The sequence below is a fragment of the Diabrotica virgifera genome, chromosome 9 (assembly GCF_917563875.1).
Source record: "Diabrotica virgifera virgifera chromosome 9, PGI_DIABVI_V3a".
Taxonomy (NCBI): domain Eukaryota; kingdom Metazoa; phylum Arthropoda; class Insecta; order Coleoptera; family Chrysomelidae; genus Diabrotica; species Diabrotica virgifera.
In genome coordinates this window covers 156,395,890-156,418,731 of record NC_065451.1, presented here as the reverse complement: position 1 = coordinate 156,418,731, position 22,842 = coordinate 156,395,890, and the positions used below count along the sequence as shown (strand labels likewise).

The 22,842-nt window shown below is 33.6% G+C and overlaps 1 protein-coding gene across 9 annotated transcripts in view; it reads left to right on the top strand.

Annotated features, from left to right (window-relative positions):
• Positions 1–22,842, top strand: part of LOC126891728 (uncharacterized) — an 827,477-nt gene that overhangs the window by 785,413 nt on the left and 19,222 nt on the right. For 6 of the 9 annotated variants that reach the window (XM_050660999.1, XM_050660994.1, XM_050660997.1 and 3 more), the window contains exon 14: positions 15,175–15,445. The exons of the other annotated variants lie outside the window; for them this stretch is intronic. In XM_050660999.1, coding sequence (XP_050516956.1) covers positions 15,175–15,445 — 271 coding nt within the window. The remainder of the gene's footprint in view (positions 1–15,174; positions 15,446–22,842) is intronic. 9 annotated transcript variants of the gene reach the window in all.

The window sequence follows — 22,842 nt, the reverse complement described above, 5'->3', positions numbered from 1 at the left end:
ATGTTTTTCGATATACTTACTCATTTACGAATCACTCAATTTTTGCCGTAGAAAAAATTTTTTCAAACGAGGTTCTTGGGAATTAGATAACCTATAATTTTATATTGAAACATTTTTTCGTATCTCTGATGTTAATCTTTCTATTCTAAAGAAAACGGCATTTTTTACCAAACTACAAAAATTCGTTATTCGCTTTTATCTCCAGTTTTTAAAAAAATGATCATTCTAAGCCAGTCAAACTTCTAGAATATATTAATAATACCTAAATAAATGAGAATAAATAAGGCCAATCACTAAAAAACAGCTAACTTACATTATTATATAAAAGAGGTGACTTTGAAAGGGTTGGTAAAGGTGGTTTTGCATGGTATTACAAGTTTTAATTGTCAATAGCTCACTCAATTTTTGACCTAGAAAAATTTTTTGAAAACCAAGTTTTTGTGAATTAAATAAGCTACAATTTCATGTTTAAATATTTTTTCGTATCTCTGATGCTAAGCTTGCTATTCTGAAGAAAAGGCCATTTTTTTCCAAACTACAAAAATTCGTTATTTGCTTATAGCTCCATTTTTTTTAAAACTAATCATTCAAAGCCGGTCAAACTTCTAGAACCTATTAATAATACATAAATAAAAAAGACCAAATCAGGTCAATGACTAATTTTAATTAGGGTGGTGATTACGGGGTTGCCTGCGATCACTTTTTCGCTGAGAAAAATAGGGACTGACATTCTTTTCATCATAAGTCACTTAATTTTTGAGCTATAGACTTTTTTCTTATTTCTGGAGATAGATATTTTTAAGTACTTTAAATTAGTTTTAACAAGTTGTCTTCGAAAAATGCATAGTTTTCCCGTCTTTTGACTTTGAAACTGCAATATTTAGCATTTGACGAAGAAGAGCCAACATATAATTAAGTATAGCTCGATTACTATTGGTTTTAAAGAAAATTTAAAAAAAAGTTTTTGTTTATTTTTTCAAATGGTACATTTTTATTAAGTAAAGTTGTTTTGATACAACGAAAACTTTTTGAGTTATTAGCAGATAACTTATTAAAAACATTGATTTTTTCGGTATAAAACTAACTTTTTCTATAGCGAATAAATCGAAAACTATCAATTTTATCAAAAAAATGTATAAAAAGTATTTTTCTTAGAATGAACGTTTTTACCAACTTTTGTGATTAAAATATAATACAAAATTTCCACCCTCGAGATGGGGTGGCAACCACCCCCATGGTAAAAGCGCCTTTTGGCATCATATAGATTTTGATCCTTGGACTATCCACTACTTATTCTCAAATTTTCAAGCAAATCGATCCATTCTGTAAAAATTGCGAGGTTTTGTCCTATTTTAAGCTTCATTACTTGGACTAATAGTATTATATACATAATTGATTTAAAGTTAAACCAGGTTAGGAATCTAAAAATTTAAAGTGCGAACATTTTATACATACATATACAGAGTTGGCCAAAGAAAACAATCCACCTCGATATTTGGCGGAATTTATTAGATTTTAAGGAAAAGGTCGATTTTTAATCTAAGGGGCATACATTTTTACGGTACATACATCTGCCATTTGTCAACCCCCCTTCCATTTCCCCCACCCCTTATTTTTAAATAGGGAATACGGGTCGTGTGTTACCTCATTTGAAATGTTATTAAATTCTTTATTCAGTAATATTAACATTGACATAATTATTTATACAGGGTGTCCAAGAAAAATTATTTTGAATTAAATTAATTGACACAAAAAGAAGAATGCATGCAATTTATTTAAATTAAAATACATTCTACTACTGAAAGAAAACAGAGAAAAATATTTATTTGATAAATAAATATTGTTTTTCGCTTAAATTCAATATTCAACCTACCAAGAGGCAGATGGGTGGCAGCTTGAATATTGAAATTAAGCGAAGAGCAATGTTTATTTATCAAAAAACATTTTTTTTTCTGTTTTGTGACAGCAGTAGAATGTATTTTGAATTAAATAAATTACATACATTCTTCTTTTTGTGTCAATTAATTTAATTAAAATATTTTTTTCTTGAACACCCTGTATAAATAATTATGTTTATATTACTGAAAAGAGAATCGAGTAACCTTTTAAATGAGCTAGAATACGACCCCTATTCCCTATTTAAAAATAAGGGGTGGGGAGTGGAAAAGAGGGAGTTGACAAATGACAAATGTATGTACCGTAAAAATGTGTCCCACTTAGATCAAAAATCGACCTGTTTCGTCATTTCCTTAAAATCTAATAAATACTGCCAAATATCGAGGTGGACTGTTTTCTTTGGCACACTCTGTATATGTATGTATATTACAGTCTAATAAAATGTTCGCACTTGAAATTTTTAGATTCCTAACCTGGTTTAACTTAAAATCAACATTTTTCTATTTTGTAAATAAAATTTGAAAGTCATCAAGTAATTGGTTCTATTCATCTAAAACTTCAAATTTCTTAATTTATTTGTGGTTAAGTTTTTATTTTTAGTCAAATATTTTTCAAGAATCTAGAAGAACAGTAAGTAGACACAATTTTATGTGAAACATTTTTACAGACCCAGTAGTAAAGTGAATGTTTATATTATTTTTGTTTTATTTTTTTAATATACTATGGTGAATGTATATTGGACAACAGATACCTAAAATCTCTATTTTTCAACGGAAATTCATGTTTAAATTAAATGCATATTGGAAAATGACAGTAAAAAGAATATAAAATACAATTTCTTATTTAAAAAGCAATGATAGGTACACAATTTTAAAATTCAAACAATATTACCGCTTCATTTAGCATTGCCGGATGAGAATTAAGGTTCCCATATGACGTCACGCGTTCGCCTTCCATGCGTGCGAACATACCGGTTCTCTGTGTATCGTGGTTATCAACAATAACCCCATTATTTAAATTAACATTTTCAAACATCTCAATCTCAATATCACTAAGACCTTCATGGTCAATATGATTTCTATAGATATCACTATCATTCTAACTCACAATTTTAATATTAGATAGGGCCTGTTGTTCGAACGCTAATCAACAATGATTATTATCAAATATTTAATTACTGTCACCAACTGTCAATGTCAACTTTGTTTGGGTTGCTGAAAACATAATCGATTAATAAATCTCATAATTATTGTAATTAATTATGTTTTCAGCAACCCGAACAAAGTTGACATTGACAGTTGGTGACAGTAATTAAATATTTGATAATGATCATTGTTGATTAGCGTTCGAACAACCGGCCCTCAATTGGGATATCAGTTTTACTGCGATCAATTGGGATACTAACATTGTGTACATCATTATTGTCAACCAAGATATTTTCATTTTTGAATAAATTCAAATAAAAATCATATAATAAAAATTCTTTGTTACACGATAAATTAGTTTTATTTAGAAACTTTCTATTCCGTCTACATTCTGTACCATTTGAATCCTGTACGATATAAGGCCTATCATTAACTATGTCTCTTATCTCCCTTTTCCCATACTTTTCCTTTCTGAATTAAAATGTTATCCCCTTTATTAAGTTTCTCTAAATCTTTTGCATTTCGGTCAAAATATTGTTTTTGAACATTGTGATTATGTTTCAATTTTTCCTGTATAACACTGAAATCTAAAACTTTTGGGATTAAATTTTCATTAGACGTAGGTATCCAACTTTTTAACATTCTGTGTAAAAATAGTTGGGATGGAGAATAGTCTAAATTTGTTAATGGGGTATTCCGGTATTCCATAAGTAGAATAGGCAAATCTTTAGTAGATTCAGACTTTTGTAACATTTGTTTAGTTATTCCCACATATTTTTCTGCAAGTCCATTTGATTGGGAATGATACGGACTGCTAAAAATAACTTCAAAATCCCAATCTTGAGCAAACTACTTAAAATTCTCAGAATTGTATGGCATATTATCTGCATAAAATTTTTCGAGGATACCGAATTGAACAAATTTTTCTTTGCAAAAATTAATTACCTCCTGAGATGTTTTACCTTTAGTTTCAGTTACTTCCAGCCACTTAGAATAGGAATCCACAATCAATAAATAGTTCTTATTATCATATTGAAAAAAATCTGAAAATAAATATTGCCATGGTCTACAAGGTATTGAATGATTAATTAATGACTTTTTTGGTTAGATCTTTGAAATATTTGACATTTTTCACACTTTGAAATCATATCCTCTATATCGCTATTTAAATAAGGCCTATACAGTAATTGTCTAGCTTTGGCTTTAGTTTTTGAAATACCAAAATGTGCTTTATGAACCAATTCCAACATTTCTTTCCTTAGTGAATTTGGAACAATAACTTTATATTCAAAAAATAATAAATTATTAGGTAAATAAATCTTTTCTCTTAATTTATAGTAAAACTTTAATTTCTTGTTCAAATTTTTGTCACTAACAGGCCAAGATTCAATGCAGTATCCTTTTGTTTTTCTTAATGTGTCAATCATTACCATTATCAATCTCCTTTTGAAATATTATTTTCTTATTCTCACTCATAGGAATATCCTTAGATATGGCATGAATGGCATATTCCATTTCTGGATCATCCTCAACTTCTGTTTTTAAATATGACCTAGATAATATGTCTGCAATTACCATGTCCCTACCTGGCAAATAAACAAGATTGATATCATACTTTAATAATTTAAGTAACATTCTTTGCAATCTAGCACTGACTTTATTAAGATCCTTCTCAATAATTGCCATCAAAGGTTTGTGATCACTCTGAACTACGGTTTTATACCCATAAATAAAATAATGAAATTTTTCTACTGAAAAAACAACTGCGAGTAACTCCTTTTCTATCTGTGCATACCTTTTCTCAGCACGAGTAAGACAACGGGAAGCAAAAGCAACTGGATGCCCTTCTTGAATAAGACAACACCCTAGTCCTTCCCCAGATGCATCACACTGTATTATTATTTCTTTTGTAGGGTCAAATATCCTCAAAGTCGCTGACCTAGTTATAAGAAACTTCAATTGATTCAATTCAGATTCATGATCACCACTCCAAGAAAAATGAACATCTATTCTGGTTAAATTTTTTAAATTTGAAGTTATAGCTGATAAGTTAGGAATAAGCTTTGAAAAAAATTTGACCATACCAAGTATTCTAAGAACTTCTGACCTATTTTTAGGCGATTCTAAAGACATTACTGCTTCTATATTTTTAAAATCTGGTTTAACATCTTTTCCTGATAAAATATGCCCCATAAATGATACCTCAACTAATTTGTATTGAAATTTTTCCCAGTTAAATTTTATGTTATTATCAATAGCAGTTTGAAATACTTTTTTAAGAGCAATATCATGTTCAAGTTCATCTCTACCCGATATAATAATATCATCAAAATATATATCAACATTTTCAATGACACCAAACATTTCATAGTTCTTACGTTGGAAAATCTCTGGTGCAGAGCAAATCCCAAACGGAAGGCGATTGAATTTGTATCTCCTAAAAGGTGTGCTAAAAGTACATAAATCTGAGCTTTTTTTATTTAATTCAATTTGCCAAAACCCATTTTTCATATCAATAACACTACATATGTTTTTTCCTGAAAGTCTACTTACTATATCATTGCAAGTTGGTATAGCAAAATGTTCTCTACGAATAAATTTATTAAGTGGCTTGGGATCAATGCATAACCTTAGTTTATTTGAAGATTTTTTCTCTACTATCAACAAATTATTTACCCACTCAGTTGAATAATCTACTTTCTCAACAACTTTTTTTTCCTCCAAACTATCTAGTGTCTCCTTTAGTTTATCGTGCATTGATAATAGAATTTTCCTACTATACTGAATAACTGCCTTGGCATCCTCTGAAAGTTCAATATTACAATATCCTGGCATTCTACCTAACCCTTGAAATACCTTTTTAAACATTATCAAAATATCAAATTTAATGCAGTCACTGAGACCTAATATTGGTTCAGCATTAAAATCAACAATCAGAAACTTTACTTTAGAGTAGCTATTTTTATACTGACATTCCAAAAAAACTTCACCTACTGGTTTAAACTTAAAATTACCATAAAAAACAAGAGTCGTTATTGATTTATTAAAAAGCAACTTACTTGTAGTCCGTTCTTTAACGGTAAAATATTGCAAAACCTCTAAATTTTAAAGAACCGTTTGTATTGACATGAAATTTGTCATACACATAGCTAATAAGTCAAAGAAAAAAAGTGATATTGTGCCGATATGTGCTTTTGCCCTGGGGGTGCTTTTCACCCCCTCTTGGGGGTGAAGAAATATTCGTCGAAAGTAAGTCAGGAAATGGATAAACTGGCTAATTTTAAGTAACTTTTGTTCTATAGAGTTTTTTCACTAAGTCAATACTTTTCGAGTTATTTGGCAGTGAATATGTTCATTTTTTCAACAAAATAACCACGCTTTTAGACGGTTTTTCGGAAATAACTTAAATAGTAAGTATTTTTTCGAAGAAACATTCTGAGAAAAAATATAGCTTATAAAAAAGTGAAAAAAATGGTGTATTTATGAGGTCTCTAAACCTAGTAGCAGCAGAGTTATAGCTAATGAAAGATAGGTTCATATTCGTCAAATTACAAATGGAATACCTTAACGTGAAGTAACCAAAAATGAAGCACATTTCGGGGAAAACTCATTACAACTTATTTAAAGTGTTTAAAAAAAGCTTCATTTTTGTTTAATAAAAAAATTTCTAGCATCAAAAGTAAACAAGTTACGCTCAAAATAAAGTTAGTCCCTTTTTGTTTTGGTAAAAAAATCGAGAAAATCACCCCCTAATTAGTATATTAAATGAACTTAATCGTTACGACTTCACAAGTTTCTTGACTCGTATATGTATTGTTTATATTATCTGTAAGTTTCATCGTTTCAAAGACCTTAATATTGAAAGGGCTGTAGTTAAAAGGGGTTGAACGATTCACTGATCACGAATGTGTGCAAATTTAGAAACACCAAATCTTAATCAATTTTTGTCTAACAGAAAAACAAAATAAATACATGATATTCAGAAAAGCAATGCTGACTTTTTTTGTTTCTCGAGATTTTTGGTATCTGTAACAATTTTTAAGTTATTTTGAAAAAAAAGGATATTTTTCAAAATTAAAATTTTTAAAAATTTTACTTTGAAACTAAATTTTTTCAAAAATAAGCACTTTGAATCGATGGAACTTACAGATAATATAAACACAACATAAGTTAAATAATTTGTGGAGCGGTAACGATTAATTTCATTTAAGTTGCTAATTAGAGGGTGGTCTTCCCGATTTTTTTTTGCCAAAACAAAAGGGACCAACTTGATTTTGAGCGTAACTTGCTTAAATTTAATGCTAGAAACTTTTTGTAAAAAAAGAAATAAAGCTTTTTTTAAACACTTTAAAAAAGTTATCATGGGTTTTCCCCAAAAAGTGCTTAATTTTTTGGATATTTCACGTCGAAATATTCTATTTGAAACTTGGTGAATATGAATCTATTTTTCATTGGCTATAACTCTGGTTCTACGAGATCCAGAGACCTAAGGCGTACACCACTTTTTTTTACTTTTTTATAGGATATATTTTTGTTAAGAACGCTTTTTTCGACAAAATACCTACTTTTTGAGTTATTTGCGGAAAGCCGTCTAAAAATGTGGTTATTTTGTTGAAAAATGAACATATTCACTCGCAAATAACTCGAAAAGTGTTGACTTGGCGAAAAAGCTCTATAGAACAAAAGTTACTTAAAATTAGTCAGTTTATCCATTTCCGGACTTATTTTGGACATATATTTTTTCACCCCCAACAGGGGGTGAAAGTCACCCCCAGGGCAAAAGCACACATCGGCACAATATCACTTTTTTTCTTTGACATGTAAGCTATACGTATGCCAAATTTCATGTCAATCCAAGCGGTTCTTTAAAATTTAGAGCAAAAACCGTGAAATAATGCACTATTGATAGAGAATCAAAAATATACTTAGATAAAATACTGACATCAGCAAATGAATCCAACTTAAAGTTTACCTCTTTTCCAGTTACCATCAATGTTTCATACCATGAATTTTTACTTTTAGAATGACACTCATATCATCATCATCATCATCGGTGACCGCTGACAGCCCATGGAGGGCCATGGTCGCCCGTTGGGGTTTCTAGGCTCTAAAGTTTTACATGGTGTGGAGGCCAGCCACACGCATAACTCCTCAAAAGTTCTAAACGATATTTATCTAAAATATTACTTTCTTGTTTCTTTTTTTGAGGAGGTCTTTTCGGCGTTATGTGTGTTTAGCTTGTTTGACTATAGCTGCCCATGTTTTTCTTTCCTTTGCTTGTTTTTCCCATTCTCGTATTCCTAGGTCTTTCAAATCCTGGTTAATACCATCAATCCATCTCTTTCTAGGCCTACGTCTCGGTCTCTTCCCATTTAATTCTTTTCTAAGTACTTTTTTGTATTTCTCTTATCATCCATCCTTTCTACGTGTCCTAACCAGCTCAGTCGTTTACTTCGTATTTCTTTTGTGATAGTCGGTCTGTTAAACACTCTATTTATTTCGTGGTTCATTCTTATACGCCATTCTCCATTCTCCTGTATAGGTCCATATATTTTCCTTAAGATTTTTCTTTCCCATCTAAGAAAATGTTCCTCTTGTTCACTAGTCAAGGTCCATGTTTTTGATGCATTACAGATGCTACAGGTCTCATTATTGTTGTGTATATTTGTACTTTTGAATTGATAGATACTGATTTTGACTTTATGATATTTTGTAGGCTGTAGAAGCATTTATTTCCAAGAGAAATTCTTGCTGTTACCTCATCACTGTTTTTATTTCCTTCTGTTATTGTTGATCCTAAATATTTGAAACGGTCCACTCTTTCAAATATTTGCCTGCTCAGAGATATGTTGCCTTTCGTTTGTACTTTTTCCCGAGTTGTTATCATGTACTTTGTCTTTGAGACATTAACTTCTAGACCCATAGTCTGTGCCGCTTCTTTAAAATATGTATAAATTTTTTCTAGGTCTTTTAATGTCCAGCTGATTATGTCTATATCATCTGCGTAGGCAACGACCTGATTGAGCTTTGTAAATATTGTACCATCCCTATCTATAGGAGTTTTCCTGATTACTTGTTCCAACGCAATGTTAAAAAGTGTTGTTGACAGTGCATCCCCTTGTGTTAGACCTTCATTAATGTTAAATTCATCGGACAGTTGATTTTGGATCCTTACTTTTGCTTTGGTGTTGGTTAGGCATAGTTTTACTAATCTGATTAGTTTTTTTGGTACATTTAACTCTTGCATTGCGCTATATAATTCCTTTCTAATTATGGAGTCATACGCTTGTTTGAACTCTACAAATAGATGATGTAGTTCGGTGTTCCGCTCGTAGAATTTTTCCAGCGTTTGCCTTACTGTAAATATTTGGTCTATAGTTGACCTGCCTTTCCTAAATCCTCCTCGATAATCCCCTGTTGTTTGTTTCATTTTATTATTTAGTCTTCCTTCCAATATTTTGCTAAATATTTTGTATCCAACATTTAGTAGTGATATTCCCCGGTGATTATTGCAATCTAACTTATCTCCCTTCTTATGTATAGGGCATATCACTGCAATTTTCCATTGTTCCGGCATTATTTCTGTGGTATATGACAATCATATACATATATCAAATTGTCTTTTTCTTCCTCCTGTACTGTATTAACCTTCGGATGACCAAGCGGGGGAAATTGTGACCCCAGTGTATGTTTTTCTTTAATAAATTCAAAAGTATTTTTAATTTTTAACTCATTATTTTTTTATTTGACTTAAATATCATTCTAATAAAATTTTTTATTTCATTTGAAATAAAAAAAATTCCCGATATTTTACGAATAAAAAATATATTCTGAAGTTGATGTTTAGTAAAATAGCGTCTATTATGTGTAATTACAAGTAGTTTTACGCTAATGACGTCGACTTTGCAAAGTAACAAGACACTTACTCAACATACACACTACACATGACACTAATACTCATGTTGTGACTGGCTGAATGACATAAAGTCCATGCCAAAAAAAAAAAATTAAAAATAAAAAAAAAACTTTATTTTTTTGTTAATTGTCATTTTTGACATTTTTGACCTGGGGTCATTTTCCCCCGTTGCTCATCCGTGTAACAAAAAAAGGTTGGTCATCGGAAGGTTAACAGCTCTTTCTCCTCAAGGTGAATAAGTGTTCTTGTTACTATTACCTTCACATGTTTCTTCACTTCTATCAGGACAGGCTTTTGCAAAATGGCCCTTAACTTGACAAATAACACAAGTCTTGTTAAACGCAGGACATCTCTTAGGAAAATGTTCATAATGGCACTTCTTACACAATAACTTTTTCAATGGTTTGTACTGCTTGACAAAGTTGACTTCTTCTTCTTTGGTAAGAACTTTTATACGCTCTTTGCTTAGCTCAATACTCTTACAATATTCAAGGATTTTTTCGGTAGTAAGAGTCTGTTCTCTAAGGAGTCGGAGTTGACTTTCCTTACATTTTAACCCAATTATTAGCTGATCACGGATCATCCTGTCTTCATAAGACTCACCACAGGTTGTTTTAGTGCATTTAAATTCACATAATCTTGCTTGTTTCTTTAAGTCAGTCAGATACTGGTCTATAGTTTGTTCATTACCCTGGACAAGATTATGAAACTTAAAGGTTTCCATTGGAACTATCTTTTTTGGTAAAAAATATTCGTCAAATGCACTTACTAATTTGTCAAGAGTTGCCTGTTGATCTTCTGTAAATGTATTGTAAATATCAACACCCTCATCTCCTATGAAATTTAACAGATTTGCAATTTTCACTTCCTCAGTGCAAGCACTCTTTCCTCTGGCCGTAAGGTAAATTCTAAATTTCTGTTTCCATAAAAGCCAATAACTAGCCGGACTTTGATGCTCAAATATTGGACTAGGCAGTTTAAATTCCATTATTATTCTTAAAATTTCTAACAAATAACCAGACAATCTTTTTGGCGGGCTTATAACCTCACTTCTTCTCGTGGTATCACACTTCCAAATTATTACTTATCCAAGTTATCTCGAAGATGGTTAGAGATACCGAAATGCCATTTTCATATTTGGCTTCAGGAGACAAAACTACATAGGCACCAATCGCTAGATCGACTCTAAGTATTGCAGAAGCGGCAACGCACGAACAAACGAACAGACTTTGCGGATTTATAAACGAAAAGTTTTCTTTGAAAACATAGGATTTGTGTCATCCTGTCAATACTGGTGGCCCTGTTTATGTGAAAATATTTTCAAATGATGGCCCCATTTGTGCCCGAACTTTTATCTACATAACTTTTTTCCGTATCTCTTACGACAAACGAGTAATTAGACTTCCTCACACTAATACGCCACCCTGAATAGTTTTTGTTCAATTCAGCAATAAAGACTATAGCGGGATAAGATGGTCAAAAATGCCCCCGCACCGATCAGCCCCGCTACTTATTTTTTCGATAAAGGATATAAAATTATGCCATCATGCCAATTTTTAGCTTCCCAGAGGTCCTAAAACGTCTTAAATCAAGAAAAGAAGAATTTTTAGGTTTTATTTTTTTGTGAGCGCAATTTTACTTTAAAAAATCTGAAAAAATTCAAGAGGTTGTATCTTTTAAATACAAAACAACCCAATTTTTTTCAGAATTTTGTAATGAAAAATGAGCCCAGGAAAAATTTTTGAAATTTTCAAACAATTTTTAGGTTATGATAATATGATTTGGCCAACTTTTAAATAGTATTTTTTTGTGTACTTTTTGCCGTTCTTTTAAATGGCAGAGGCAGAATTTTTAATATCTGAGCGGAAAGAACGAAAAAATCGAAAAAACCGTTTTTGGCTGTCTCGAGATGCATCTCGAACTGAAATGAAAAAACTGAAAAAAAAACTAAAAAAAAAATTGTGAATTTGGTCATAAAATTTGGTATGTGGAGTTATAATAATATTTGGAACAACTTCTCCAAATAACTTTTATCGATATCTGTAACGCGAAGCAAATCGAATCGCATATCGAAAATTCACCCTGTTTGTCGTAGGCCGCGTTTAAAATTTAAAGTTCAGTTGACTATTTTAAAAATTGTGAACCATCACCCTGTATGACTGTGTAAAATTTCAAATCTGTAAATATTTTTATAGCCGAAACATAGAGGTGTCTTCATCTTAAATGCGACACACTGTATCTTATCAATTCGATAATTTATTGCAACTAATATAGTCGTATTATTTTATAGATTCAAAATATACAATCAAGGTACTGACTAATTTTATCATAAAAAATTTAAATTGATTGCATTGAAGTATTGCACCAATTATTAATGTGTATTAATAAAAAATAATGTTTTTATATAATCATGTGTAATAATATAATATAATATACTGAGTGAGTTTTATATGGAAACTGTCAATTATCTCGGAAATGGCTTGCACGATTTTTATGGATTGTGGTGGGTTGGGGTTTTCTAATGTGGCCGATATTATAGTAATACTTACATTGTTGTCAGATCTTCCGTTTTTCTGAAAATCTAATTAACTTTCTTATTTCAAATAGAACACCCTGTATATTTTTTGCGTTTTGAGGTCCTTAAGAAATACTGATTATTTTCCATGTTATGTTCCCTATACCTAAAGGCCATAATTTCGGAGTTATTGCTACATTTTTTTAAAAAATCTTTTTAAATAAATTATAAAAATAAATCTTTTCGGCCTGCGTAGACATTATTTTACGTTCTTTGGACCATTGGGATCAAAAAAGTTCTCTTGTAATTTTTCTATAAAGTTAATCGTTTTCGAGTTATAAATAATTTAAAACTGAAAAGCAATCGAATAACTCCGATTTTCAAGGTTAAAAAACACAAATCAAAAATATTATTTTTGAAACTGCCAAGTATAGAAATTCAAGCTAAAGCCTTATTCTATCAGTTACCAATAAGTAATTATTTGAGCTAGTTTCATTCTAAAATATTGTTTTTTAGTTGTTGATCGCCCGTCCTCTCATATGCGCTTCATTAACATTTAAAAAGCAATGTTTTAGAATAAAACGTGTCAGAAAATTTTATAGCGCGCTCCTGGAAGAAGGGTTTTGGATACTCCGCGTTTCAAAAATAATGTTTTTTATTTTTGTTTTTAAACCTTGAAAATCATCATTATTCGATTTTTTTCAGTTTTAAATTGTTTATAACTCGAAAACAATTAACTTTAGAGAGAAAAATTACAAAGGACATTTTTTTGTTCCCAATGATCCAAAGAACATAAAATAATGTCTACACGGTCCGAAAAAATTGATTTTTATAATTTCTTTAATTTTTTTTTAATAAATGTAGCAATAACTCCGAAACTATGGCATTTAGGTATAGAGAATATAACATAAAAGATAATCAGTATATCTTAAGGACTTAAAATATACAGGGTGTTCTATTTGAAATAAGAAATTTCATTAGATTTCCAGAAAAACGCAAAATCTGACAACAATGTAAGTATCACTGTAATATCGGCTGCATTAGAAAACCGCTACCCACCAAAACCTATGAAAAACGTGCAAGTCGTTTCCGTGATACTTGATGGTTTTTATACATAAAACTCACTCTATAAATATTATAATATGCTTCTTTTCATGAGCATTTTTCAGTGCGTCAGAAATGATAGAAAAAAAGGTAAGTCCGTGATAATATACATTTTAGTGACATGACATGTTAGTTAAATCTGACAGTTGTCACATTTTACTTGCAATTTGACATAAAAACGAATCAGTTGTGTTTATTGCATTTATAAAATGGTATTTTTTTTTTATTTGTATAGTCTTATAAATTGTACAGATTATATTCGTAGATATATTATATAATTCGTAAATATTTTTTTTTTTCGATTATAGCGCCATCTATTGACAACTAGAATAAATGTTATAAATGTCACCGATGAAATGTAACCACCGACGTACGTTTTTTTCTGTCACATAAAATTTAATGCATTATAATGAAATCGAAAAACTGTGACGCACTGAAAGTTGCTCATGAGAAAAAGCATAATAATTATAATAATATTATATTATTACGCATTAATTGGTTCAATATTTCAATGCAATCAATTTGAACTTTTTATGATAAAATTAGTGAACTAGTCAGTATTCTCATTGTATATTTTGAATCTATAAAAAATACGACTATATTAGAGACTTCTGAGTTGAGACTTCTGAGCTTCACCGATGAGGCATAAGGATGCTGAAATAGCTATATGGAGATGGTGGTCCAACTCTGAATCAAATATAAACAAAACCTGCCTTGATCCTTTTTTATCTTTAACGACTATATTAGTTGCAATAAATTATCGAATTGATAAGATACAGTGTGTCGCATTTAAGATGAAGACACCCCTATGTTTCGGCTATGAAAATATATACAGATTTGAAATTTTGCACAGTCATACAGGTTGATGGTTCACAATTTTTAAAATAGTCAACTGAACTTTAAATTTTAAAAGCGGCCTACTGCGAATCCACAAACAGGGTGAATTTTCGATATGCGATTCGATTTGCTTCGCGTTACAGATATCGATAAAAGTTATTTGGAAAAGTTGTTCCAAATATTATAACCCCACATACCAAATTTTATGATAAAGTTCACAATTTTAGTTTTTTTTTCAGTTGTTGTAGGCAGGATCCTCAATCCTAAAATTGGCTGTTCCGAGATGCATCTCGAGACAGCCAAAAATTTTTCGATTTTTTCGTTCTTTCCGCTCAGATATTAAAAATTCTGCCTCTGCCAGTTAAAAGAATGGTAAAAAGTACACAAAAAAATACTATTTAAAAGTTGGCCAAATCATATTATCATAACCTAAAAATTGTTTGAAAATTTCAAAAATTTTTCCTGGGCTCATTTTTTATTACAAAAATCTGAAAAAAATTGGGTTGTTTTGTATTTGAAAGATACAATCTCTTGAATTTTTTCAGATTTCTTAAAGTAAAATTGCGCTCACAAAAAAATAAAACCTAAAAATTCTTCTTTTCTTGATTTAAGACGTTTTAGGACCTCTGGGAAGCTAGAAATTTGAATGAGGGCATAATTTTATATCCTTTATCGAAAAAATAAGTAGCGGGGCTGATCGGTGCGGGGGCATTTTTGACCATCTTATCCCGCTATAGCCTTTCTTTAAATTTGATTTTCAGCATAGTAGACTGGGTAACTATTAAGACCCTTGATGTATATAATACTTTGTTTTTCAAAGTTAAGGACATCCAACTTTACACTGGCTACGATTGGAAGAAAGAAGATTTAAATTTAAATAGAGAAACAGTTATCAGAAACTGGCTTGATGCAGGTCTATCTAAAAATAAGTTAATTATGGGAATTGAGTTGTATCCGATCAAATTTACATATATGAACGCCAATAACACAAAAGAAAAACCCAAAGTAGTCATACATGGATACGATGAGAAGGTTAGTATAAATAGAAATTATTTTCTTTTAATAACACTATGTTTCTATAAGTGTTTCTTCGATACCGTCTAGCATTTCTTTGCAAAATCTTTCCAAAATTTCGCTTTTAGTGTGGCATATGCTTCCCGTTCTTCCTTCAAACTCGCTTGTACGCCAGGTAAATAAGGCAAAAATATACCATGTTCGGGATACTTGAGCAGCCAGGTTGCAAATGGGTTTTTTGGGTACTATATACCTAATAATACTGTAACGAAAGAGAACTATTGGTTGACCCCCGCATAATGATACACCACGAGAGAATGACGTAATCGAATCTTCGCGGCGTTCTGGAATGTACGTCACGTAGGCATGCCGACAAGCAATGGATCGAGTAGTATAGAGATGGGAGATATATCGAGATGGGCGCGGATATTTCTGGAATGTTCCATAATAACTGTATCGCGTATATAAATACGGACAGATTTGTAAATAGAGTTAGTGTATATTATAAATTCGATCTGTCACTTGTATAAATAAATTCGTATAAACGAACCGAGGGTATTATTTTAACAGTAATCACGCTAGAGGGGTGTCAGGTATGGGGTGTAAATAAATTAAAAGTGAAAAAAAAAGACTTTTGAACTTTATTCGTCGGGAATAATCGGAGTGGGTTAATTGTTCGGTATTCGGAAAGACTTTTAAAAGACTTTATTCGTCGGGAATAATTAAAGTGCGTTGATTGTTCGGTATTCGGAAAGACTTTTAAAAGACATTTTGAAAAGTACGTGTGTGCCGACCGAAGATGTTGCTACAAGAACTTTCCGTAAAACAGCTCCGTGAACAGCTAGAGGAACGGGATGAAGAGAGCAGTGGGACCAAGAAAGTCCTACAAACACGACTCGAGGAAGTCCTCACGAAGGACGGAGATGATCCAGAGACGTTCCACTTTCAGTCAGCAGAACAAGCAATCTTATCGAAATTAAAAACTGTTTCTCAAACGATTGATGAAACTTCTAAAATGAATAATGAGAAATTTGACGAGACTTCTCAAATAATTAAAAACGTATGTAGTCAAAACAATGAGAACCCATTTCTCAAAAGATCGATGAAACTTCTAGAAAAAGCGACGAGAAATTTGAAATTGTTTCTCAAGTAATAAAAGACGTTTGTAGACAGAACACCGAGAAATTTGAAGAAGTTACTAGAACATTCGATAAGATACAGAAAAGTGTAGACGACAATAAAGAAATGTTAGAAGAGAAGATCAAACAACTAGAGACTATGGTAACCAATACGAAAGTTCTACCTTCAATTAATGCAGTAGTTTTGGCCGTAGAAGAGAAGACCAAAGAATTAGAGAGCATGATAACCGATACAAAAGTGCAACCGTCAGTTCATGCAGTAGCTTTAGATCCTGTAGTGAAAGATGAACTACCGAGACGCGAAATGTCGCATAATATGAAATTCAAATTACCACCATTTGATGGAAAGTCCTCTTGGTCCATATACCTTAGACAATTCAAAGCTATTGCGACCGCCAATCATTGGACCGAACAAGAAAAGGCTGTTTCCTTGACTGCTGCTTTACGAGGTGATGCTGCAGATATATTAAGATCAATTCCTAAGGGTCAAGAAAAATGTTACCAGACCTTGTTCACTCGTCTAAAAAAACGCTATGGAGATGCCCATCTACAACAAGTATACAAAGCACAACTGCGAAGTAAAAGTCAACGAGCAAGTGAGAATCTGCAAGAATTTGAAGCAGATGTGGCTCATGTGGTGCGGTTGGCTTATCCGGAGGTGCCAGACAGCGTTTTAGAAGAAATTGCGGTAGATACCTTCATCAATGGGCTGAAAGATAGTAAATTATAGAAAGATTTATCACTAGCAAGACCGAAAGTTTTAGATGAAGCTCTTGCTATTGCATTGAAACACGAAACGGCTAGTCAAACTTCACGAAGCCATAGAGTAAGAACCATTGAAGAAAGTGACGAACACAACGATGAACGTCTGAAAGAAATGATACGGAGAGTATTTCGTAACGAGATGCCAAAGAGACGCGAGACACATTCGTCGTAATTGTAAGAAGATCGTGCAGCCGTCGAAAAACTAGAGGGAGTCGACACCAAGGGGCAACTGCCAACGTCGAGAACTAAAGCCCCCATAGTAACTGTCAACCTTACGTCCTCCAGTGGAATCCACAACTTATACATCGAAGGTCGTATCAATAATAGATGTATATCGATTTATTTTGGTGGATACAGGTGCAACGAGAACTATCGCACGTCCATACGTAGTACGAGGCCATCATAAGTTATTACCTACAACAGTAAAGCTTAGAACAGCGACTGGTGAGGCATATGGCGAGGCTATACATATGGCGAGGTGAATAGCGAGGTGAATACATATGGCGAGGCTAGTATGTCCATATCCATTGGCCAGACCACAGTTGAACATCAAGTATTAATTGCCGAGATCTCCGACGAGTTCATATTGTGGATGGACGTACTAAGAAAAGTGGGGGCAATATTGGATGTTCAAAATGGAGTTCTCAGGATCAATGGTGAAGAGTTGCCCTTTCACGACGACAAAGAAGATGCCATCCGCTTACTAACTACATGCGACGTAACCATACCCGGTAATAGTGAGAAAATTCTGATGACCATGCTTGATGGACACTGCCGATAGGGAAGTTTAAGGATGGTCGAAGATGTGGATAATGTCGAGTTCCTAACGGCGAAAACTTTGGTAAAAGTTCGAGATGTCATCCCTGTAAGAGTTATGAATTTAAGGGAAACTGCTGTCAAGTTATGTAGAGGAGCTTGGATCGGAGAATGTGTTACCGTGGCTTCAATTTGCTTTATGAATACCAATGAGAAATCATCGAAGTCAAAGTATCCAAAAGACCTTGTCGAGATGATCATTGAAAGGTGCCAATGAATTTAAGGGAAACTGCTGTCAAGTTATGTAGAGGAGCTTGGATCGGAGAATGTGTTCCCGTGGCTTCAATTTGCTTTATGAATACCAATGAGAAATCATCGAAGTCAAAGTATCCAAAAGACCTTGTCGAGATGATCATTAAAAGGTGCCAAGATCTTGATCATGAACGAACGGAAAAAGTGAGGTCTATGCTGATAGAGTATCAAGATGTTTTTGCTATTGATAAGAAGGATAAGGGCAAAACAAGCATAGTAACGCATAAAATAAATACCGGAGACGCTTAGCCAATCAGACAATGGCCTAGACGACTTCCATTTGCGAAAAGAGATGAGGCCGAAGAGATTATCAAGGATATGGACAAAAAAGGGTAATTGAACCATCGAACAGTCCATGGACATCACCAGTAGTTCTGGTAAAGGAGAAAGATGGTTCAACGTGTTTTCGTATCGACTACCGCCAGCTCAATGCGGTAACAAAAAAAGATAATTATCCTTTGCCCAGATTAGGCGATACATCGGATACCCTCTCCGGTTCTCGTTGGTTTTCCACACTCGATTTAGAAAGTGGATATTGGCAAGTAGACATGGAGCCAGCCGATCGGAAGAATACCGCATTTTCGATAGGATCAGGGCTTTGGCAGTTTACGGCTATGCCGTTTGGTTTATGTAATGCCCCTGCCACATTTGAAAGATCAATGGAGGCAGTTTTAAGAGGTCTAACATGGAAAACATGCCTGGTTTACTTGGATGATGTAATTGTGGTTGGAAGTTCCTTCGATGAACATGCCAAGAATCTAATAGAAGTCTTTCAACGATTGAGCGCAGCGAACTTAAAGTTAAGTCCGAAGAAATGTTACATGTTTTGATAAGAAGTTAAGTACTTGGGACATATTGTATCGAGTACTGGTGTAACAGATGATCCTGAACAGATTAAAGAAATTAAAGATTGGCCAGTACCAAAAGATAAACATGAAATTAGAAGTTTCCTTGGCCTATGTACATATTACCGACGATTTGTCAAAGGATTTGCCAATATCCCCAAGCCCCTAACAAAGTTGACGGAGGAGGGCAAAGAATATACATGGAGTGAAGAGTGCCAAAAAGCTTTCGAACAACTACAAATGGCTCTGATCAGAGCACGTATATTAAGCTACCCGGGACAGGCAGGAAAATTTGTTTTGGATACCGATGCTAGCAACAGTGCCATAGGAGCTGCTCCCTCCCAAATCCAGGATGGACAGAAAAATGTCATCGCTTATTTCAGCCAAGTCCTGTCGAAACCAGAAAGAAACTATTGCGTTACCAGAAGAGAACTGCTGGGTGTAGTGAAGGCTTGCGAACATTTGCATAAATACTTGTATAGCAGAAAGTTCCTTCTTCGAACAGATTACGCTGCTCTAAAATGGCTCATACAATTCCGTAATCCAGAGGGCCAGATGGCAAGATGGTTAGAACGATTACAAGAATATGATTACGAGACAGAACACAGGACCAAAAGAGTTCATTCAAATGCTGATGCCCTTTCGAGAGGACCATGCAATGCAAATTGTAATCACTGTGCCAAATTAGAGGAACGATTTTGCCCCGTGAGACGAACAACCGTAGTTAATGAGCAATGGCAGCCCCAACAGTTACAAAACGCCCAAGAAGATGATCCATGTTTAAAAAGGGTATTGGATTGAATGCGGCAAGGTGAGAGACCTAGTTGGCAGAACATTAGTGCATGTAGTCCAGAAGTCAAGGCCTACTGGAGCCAATGAAATTGCCTGGTAATAAAAGATTATATTTTGTACAGAACCTTTGAGAACGTTGATAGTACAGAATCTAAGCTGCAGTTGATTGTACCTAAAAGTAAAGTGTCAGAAGTATTGCGTCAGTTGCATGACGTTACATCAGGTGGACACTTTGGTATTACGAAGACTCTGCAAGAAGTTCGAGAACGGTTCTATTGGGTGAACTGTAAAGATGATTTAAGAAGATGGTGCCGGAAATGTAAACTGTGTGCATTCGGTAATGGTCCAGTTGGTAAAAAGAGAGCACCCATGAGACAGTACAATGTTGACAGTCCTTTGGAAAGAGTAGCAATCGACATTGCAGGTCCATTTCCAGAAACCGATGCTTGAAATAAATACATCCTGGTAGCCATTGATTATTTTACGAAATGGACTGAGGCCTATGCATTAACAAATCAAGAAGCTGCTACCGTTGCAGAGGTACTTGTTAAAGAATTCTTCAGCCGATTTGGTGTTCCCTTGGTACTCCGACCAAGGGCGAAACTTTGAGTCAGGTCTTTTCCAAAACGTTTGCAAATTGATTGGTGTCAATAAGACCAGAACAACACCCCTGCATCCTTAATCAGATGGGATGGTCGAGAGGATGAACCGAACGATGGGTAAACACTTGTCCAAAGTTGTATCTGAGCATCAGTGAGATTGGGACCAACACATCCATTTATTCATGATGGACTACCGCTCGGCCGTGAATGAAACTACAGGTCAAACACCAACCTGCCTGATGTTATGTCGTGAAGTTCGTTTGCCCTGCGACCTAGAGTTTGGCGGCAGATCTTCCGAGGAACATGTTGCAGGCGAAGAATACGTCGACTGCCTGAAGTTACGAATGAACAACATTCATGAACTTGCCCGACAACACATCCAGATAGCCAGTGACAGAATAAAAGATCAATATGATTCTCGATGCAAGAATGAAAGCTTCGAAGTAGGTGATCTTGCCTGGCTGTATAATCGACAACGTCGTCGAGGCTTGTGCCCTAAACAGCAAAGACAATGGGAAGGTCCGTATGAAGTTAGGAAGAAAATAAATGACGTAATATACAGAATTAAGAAATTGCCAAACGGTAAACCAAAAGTTATTCACATAAATCGTCTGGCTCAAATGAAACAGAAGAAGCCCGAGTCCTCCAACAGGAAATTAGAGCCAAGTTTTAAGGAATTTATGTCAAATTACGCAGAGAGAAAGAGTGCTAGATTCGGCGTGACCACAGAAGTTCAGCAATTTGGTGTCCCACAAAACGTCTCTCTAGCGCACTGTGTTGCCCAAGACCTCGAGATGACTAAAGGAATATCTCCGTATTCAGTAGAAAGTTCGGCCGCCTGGACGAGTTAAGAAATCAGCAGCCTAAAATTGGAAGAGTACTGCGATTGGAAGATGGTCCTCGATCTTTGTTGTATATGGTGACCAGAGAGTCTTATACGGACACGCCAAGCTACGAGAACATATGGCGTGCTCTAACTAATTTGAAGAAAATCGTGTGTAACTATGACATCAAAAGTTTGGCTTTACCAAAAATAGGCCATGTAGTAGAAAACCTGGATTGGAAGATTGTGAGAAGCATGCTTGAAGTGATCTTCAAAGAAACTGGCGTAAAAATCACTGTGTGTTGCATGAACCCGAAGATGTCGTACCCTTCAAAGACAGTAGACTGTTATTTCTTCTTGAAGGGTGTATGCAGAGCTGGAGAGTCTTGTAGATTCCACCATCCTGGGTCTTCACTTAGAGTTGCTGATCGGGACGCTCAGATCTTAAGAGGGGAGCAGTGTAACGAAAGAGAACTCTTGGCCGACCCCCGTATAATGGTACACCACGAGAGAATGACGTAATCGAATCTTCGCGGCGTTCTGGAATGTACCTCACGTAGGCGTGCCGACAGACAATGGATCGAGTAGTATAGAGATGGGAGATATATCGAGATGGGCGCGGATATTTCTGGAATGTTCCATAATAACAACTGTATTGCATATATAAATACGGACAGATTTGTAAATAGAGTTAGTGTATAATATAAATTCGATATACTTGTATAAATAAATTCGTATGAACGGACAGAGAGTGTTATTTTAACAGTAATCACGCTACAATACATTATATGTAATTACAAAAATGCCCGCCACAGTTGGACGAGAAATTTAGTTATTAACAAATAAGGGTCAAAAAAATGGGAGTTTTTTCGTTCAAATCGCTACAGGTAATAAAAAAATAAGAAAAAAAATTTTAGGAAACGCTTTTCTTTAGTTACGGGTGACTAAAATTAAAAATATTAAAAAATCAACTAAAAAGCAAAAAATAAAAAAAAAAAATGAAAAAATCCAACACATTCGTCAAAGAAAAACGTGGCGCGTCTTCATCGAATAAACGGTTTCCGCCCCACGCTTTTTTTAACGAATGTGTTGGATTTTTTAAATTTTTTTTATTTTTTGCTTTTTAGTTGATTTTTTAATATTTTTAATTTTAGTCACCCGTAACTAAAGAAAAGCGTTTCCTAAAAATTTTTTTCCTATTTTTTTATTTTTTACTTTTTAGTCTTACACTTTTCAAACATTAAAATATATCGTCATGTTTATTAAAATATGTATATAAAACATATGATATACAAACATAAAAAGTAGTCGGAATCGGCAAAAAATTTGAAACTTCATTGTTTATTTGTGAACCATAACGTAAACAATTAACGTAAAAAGT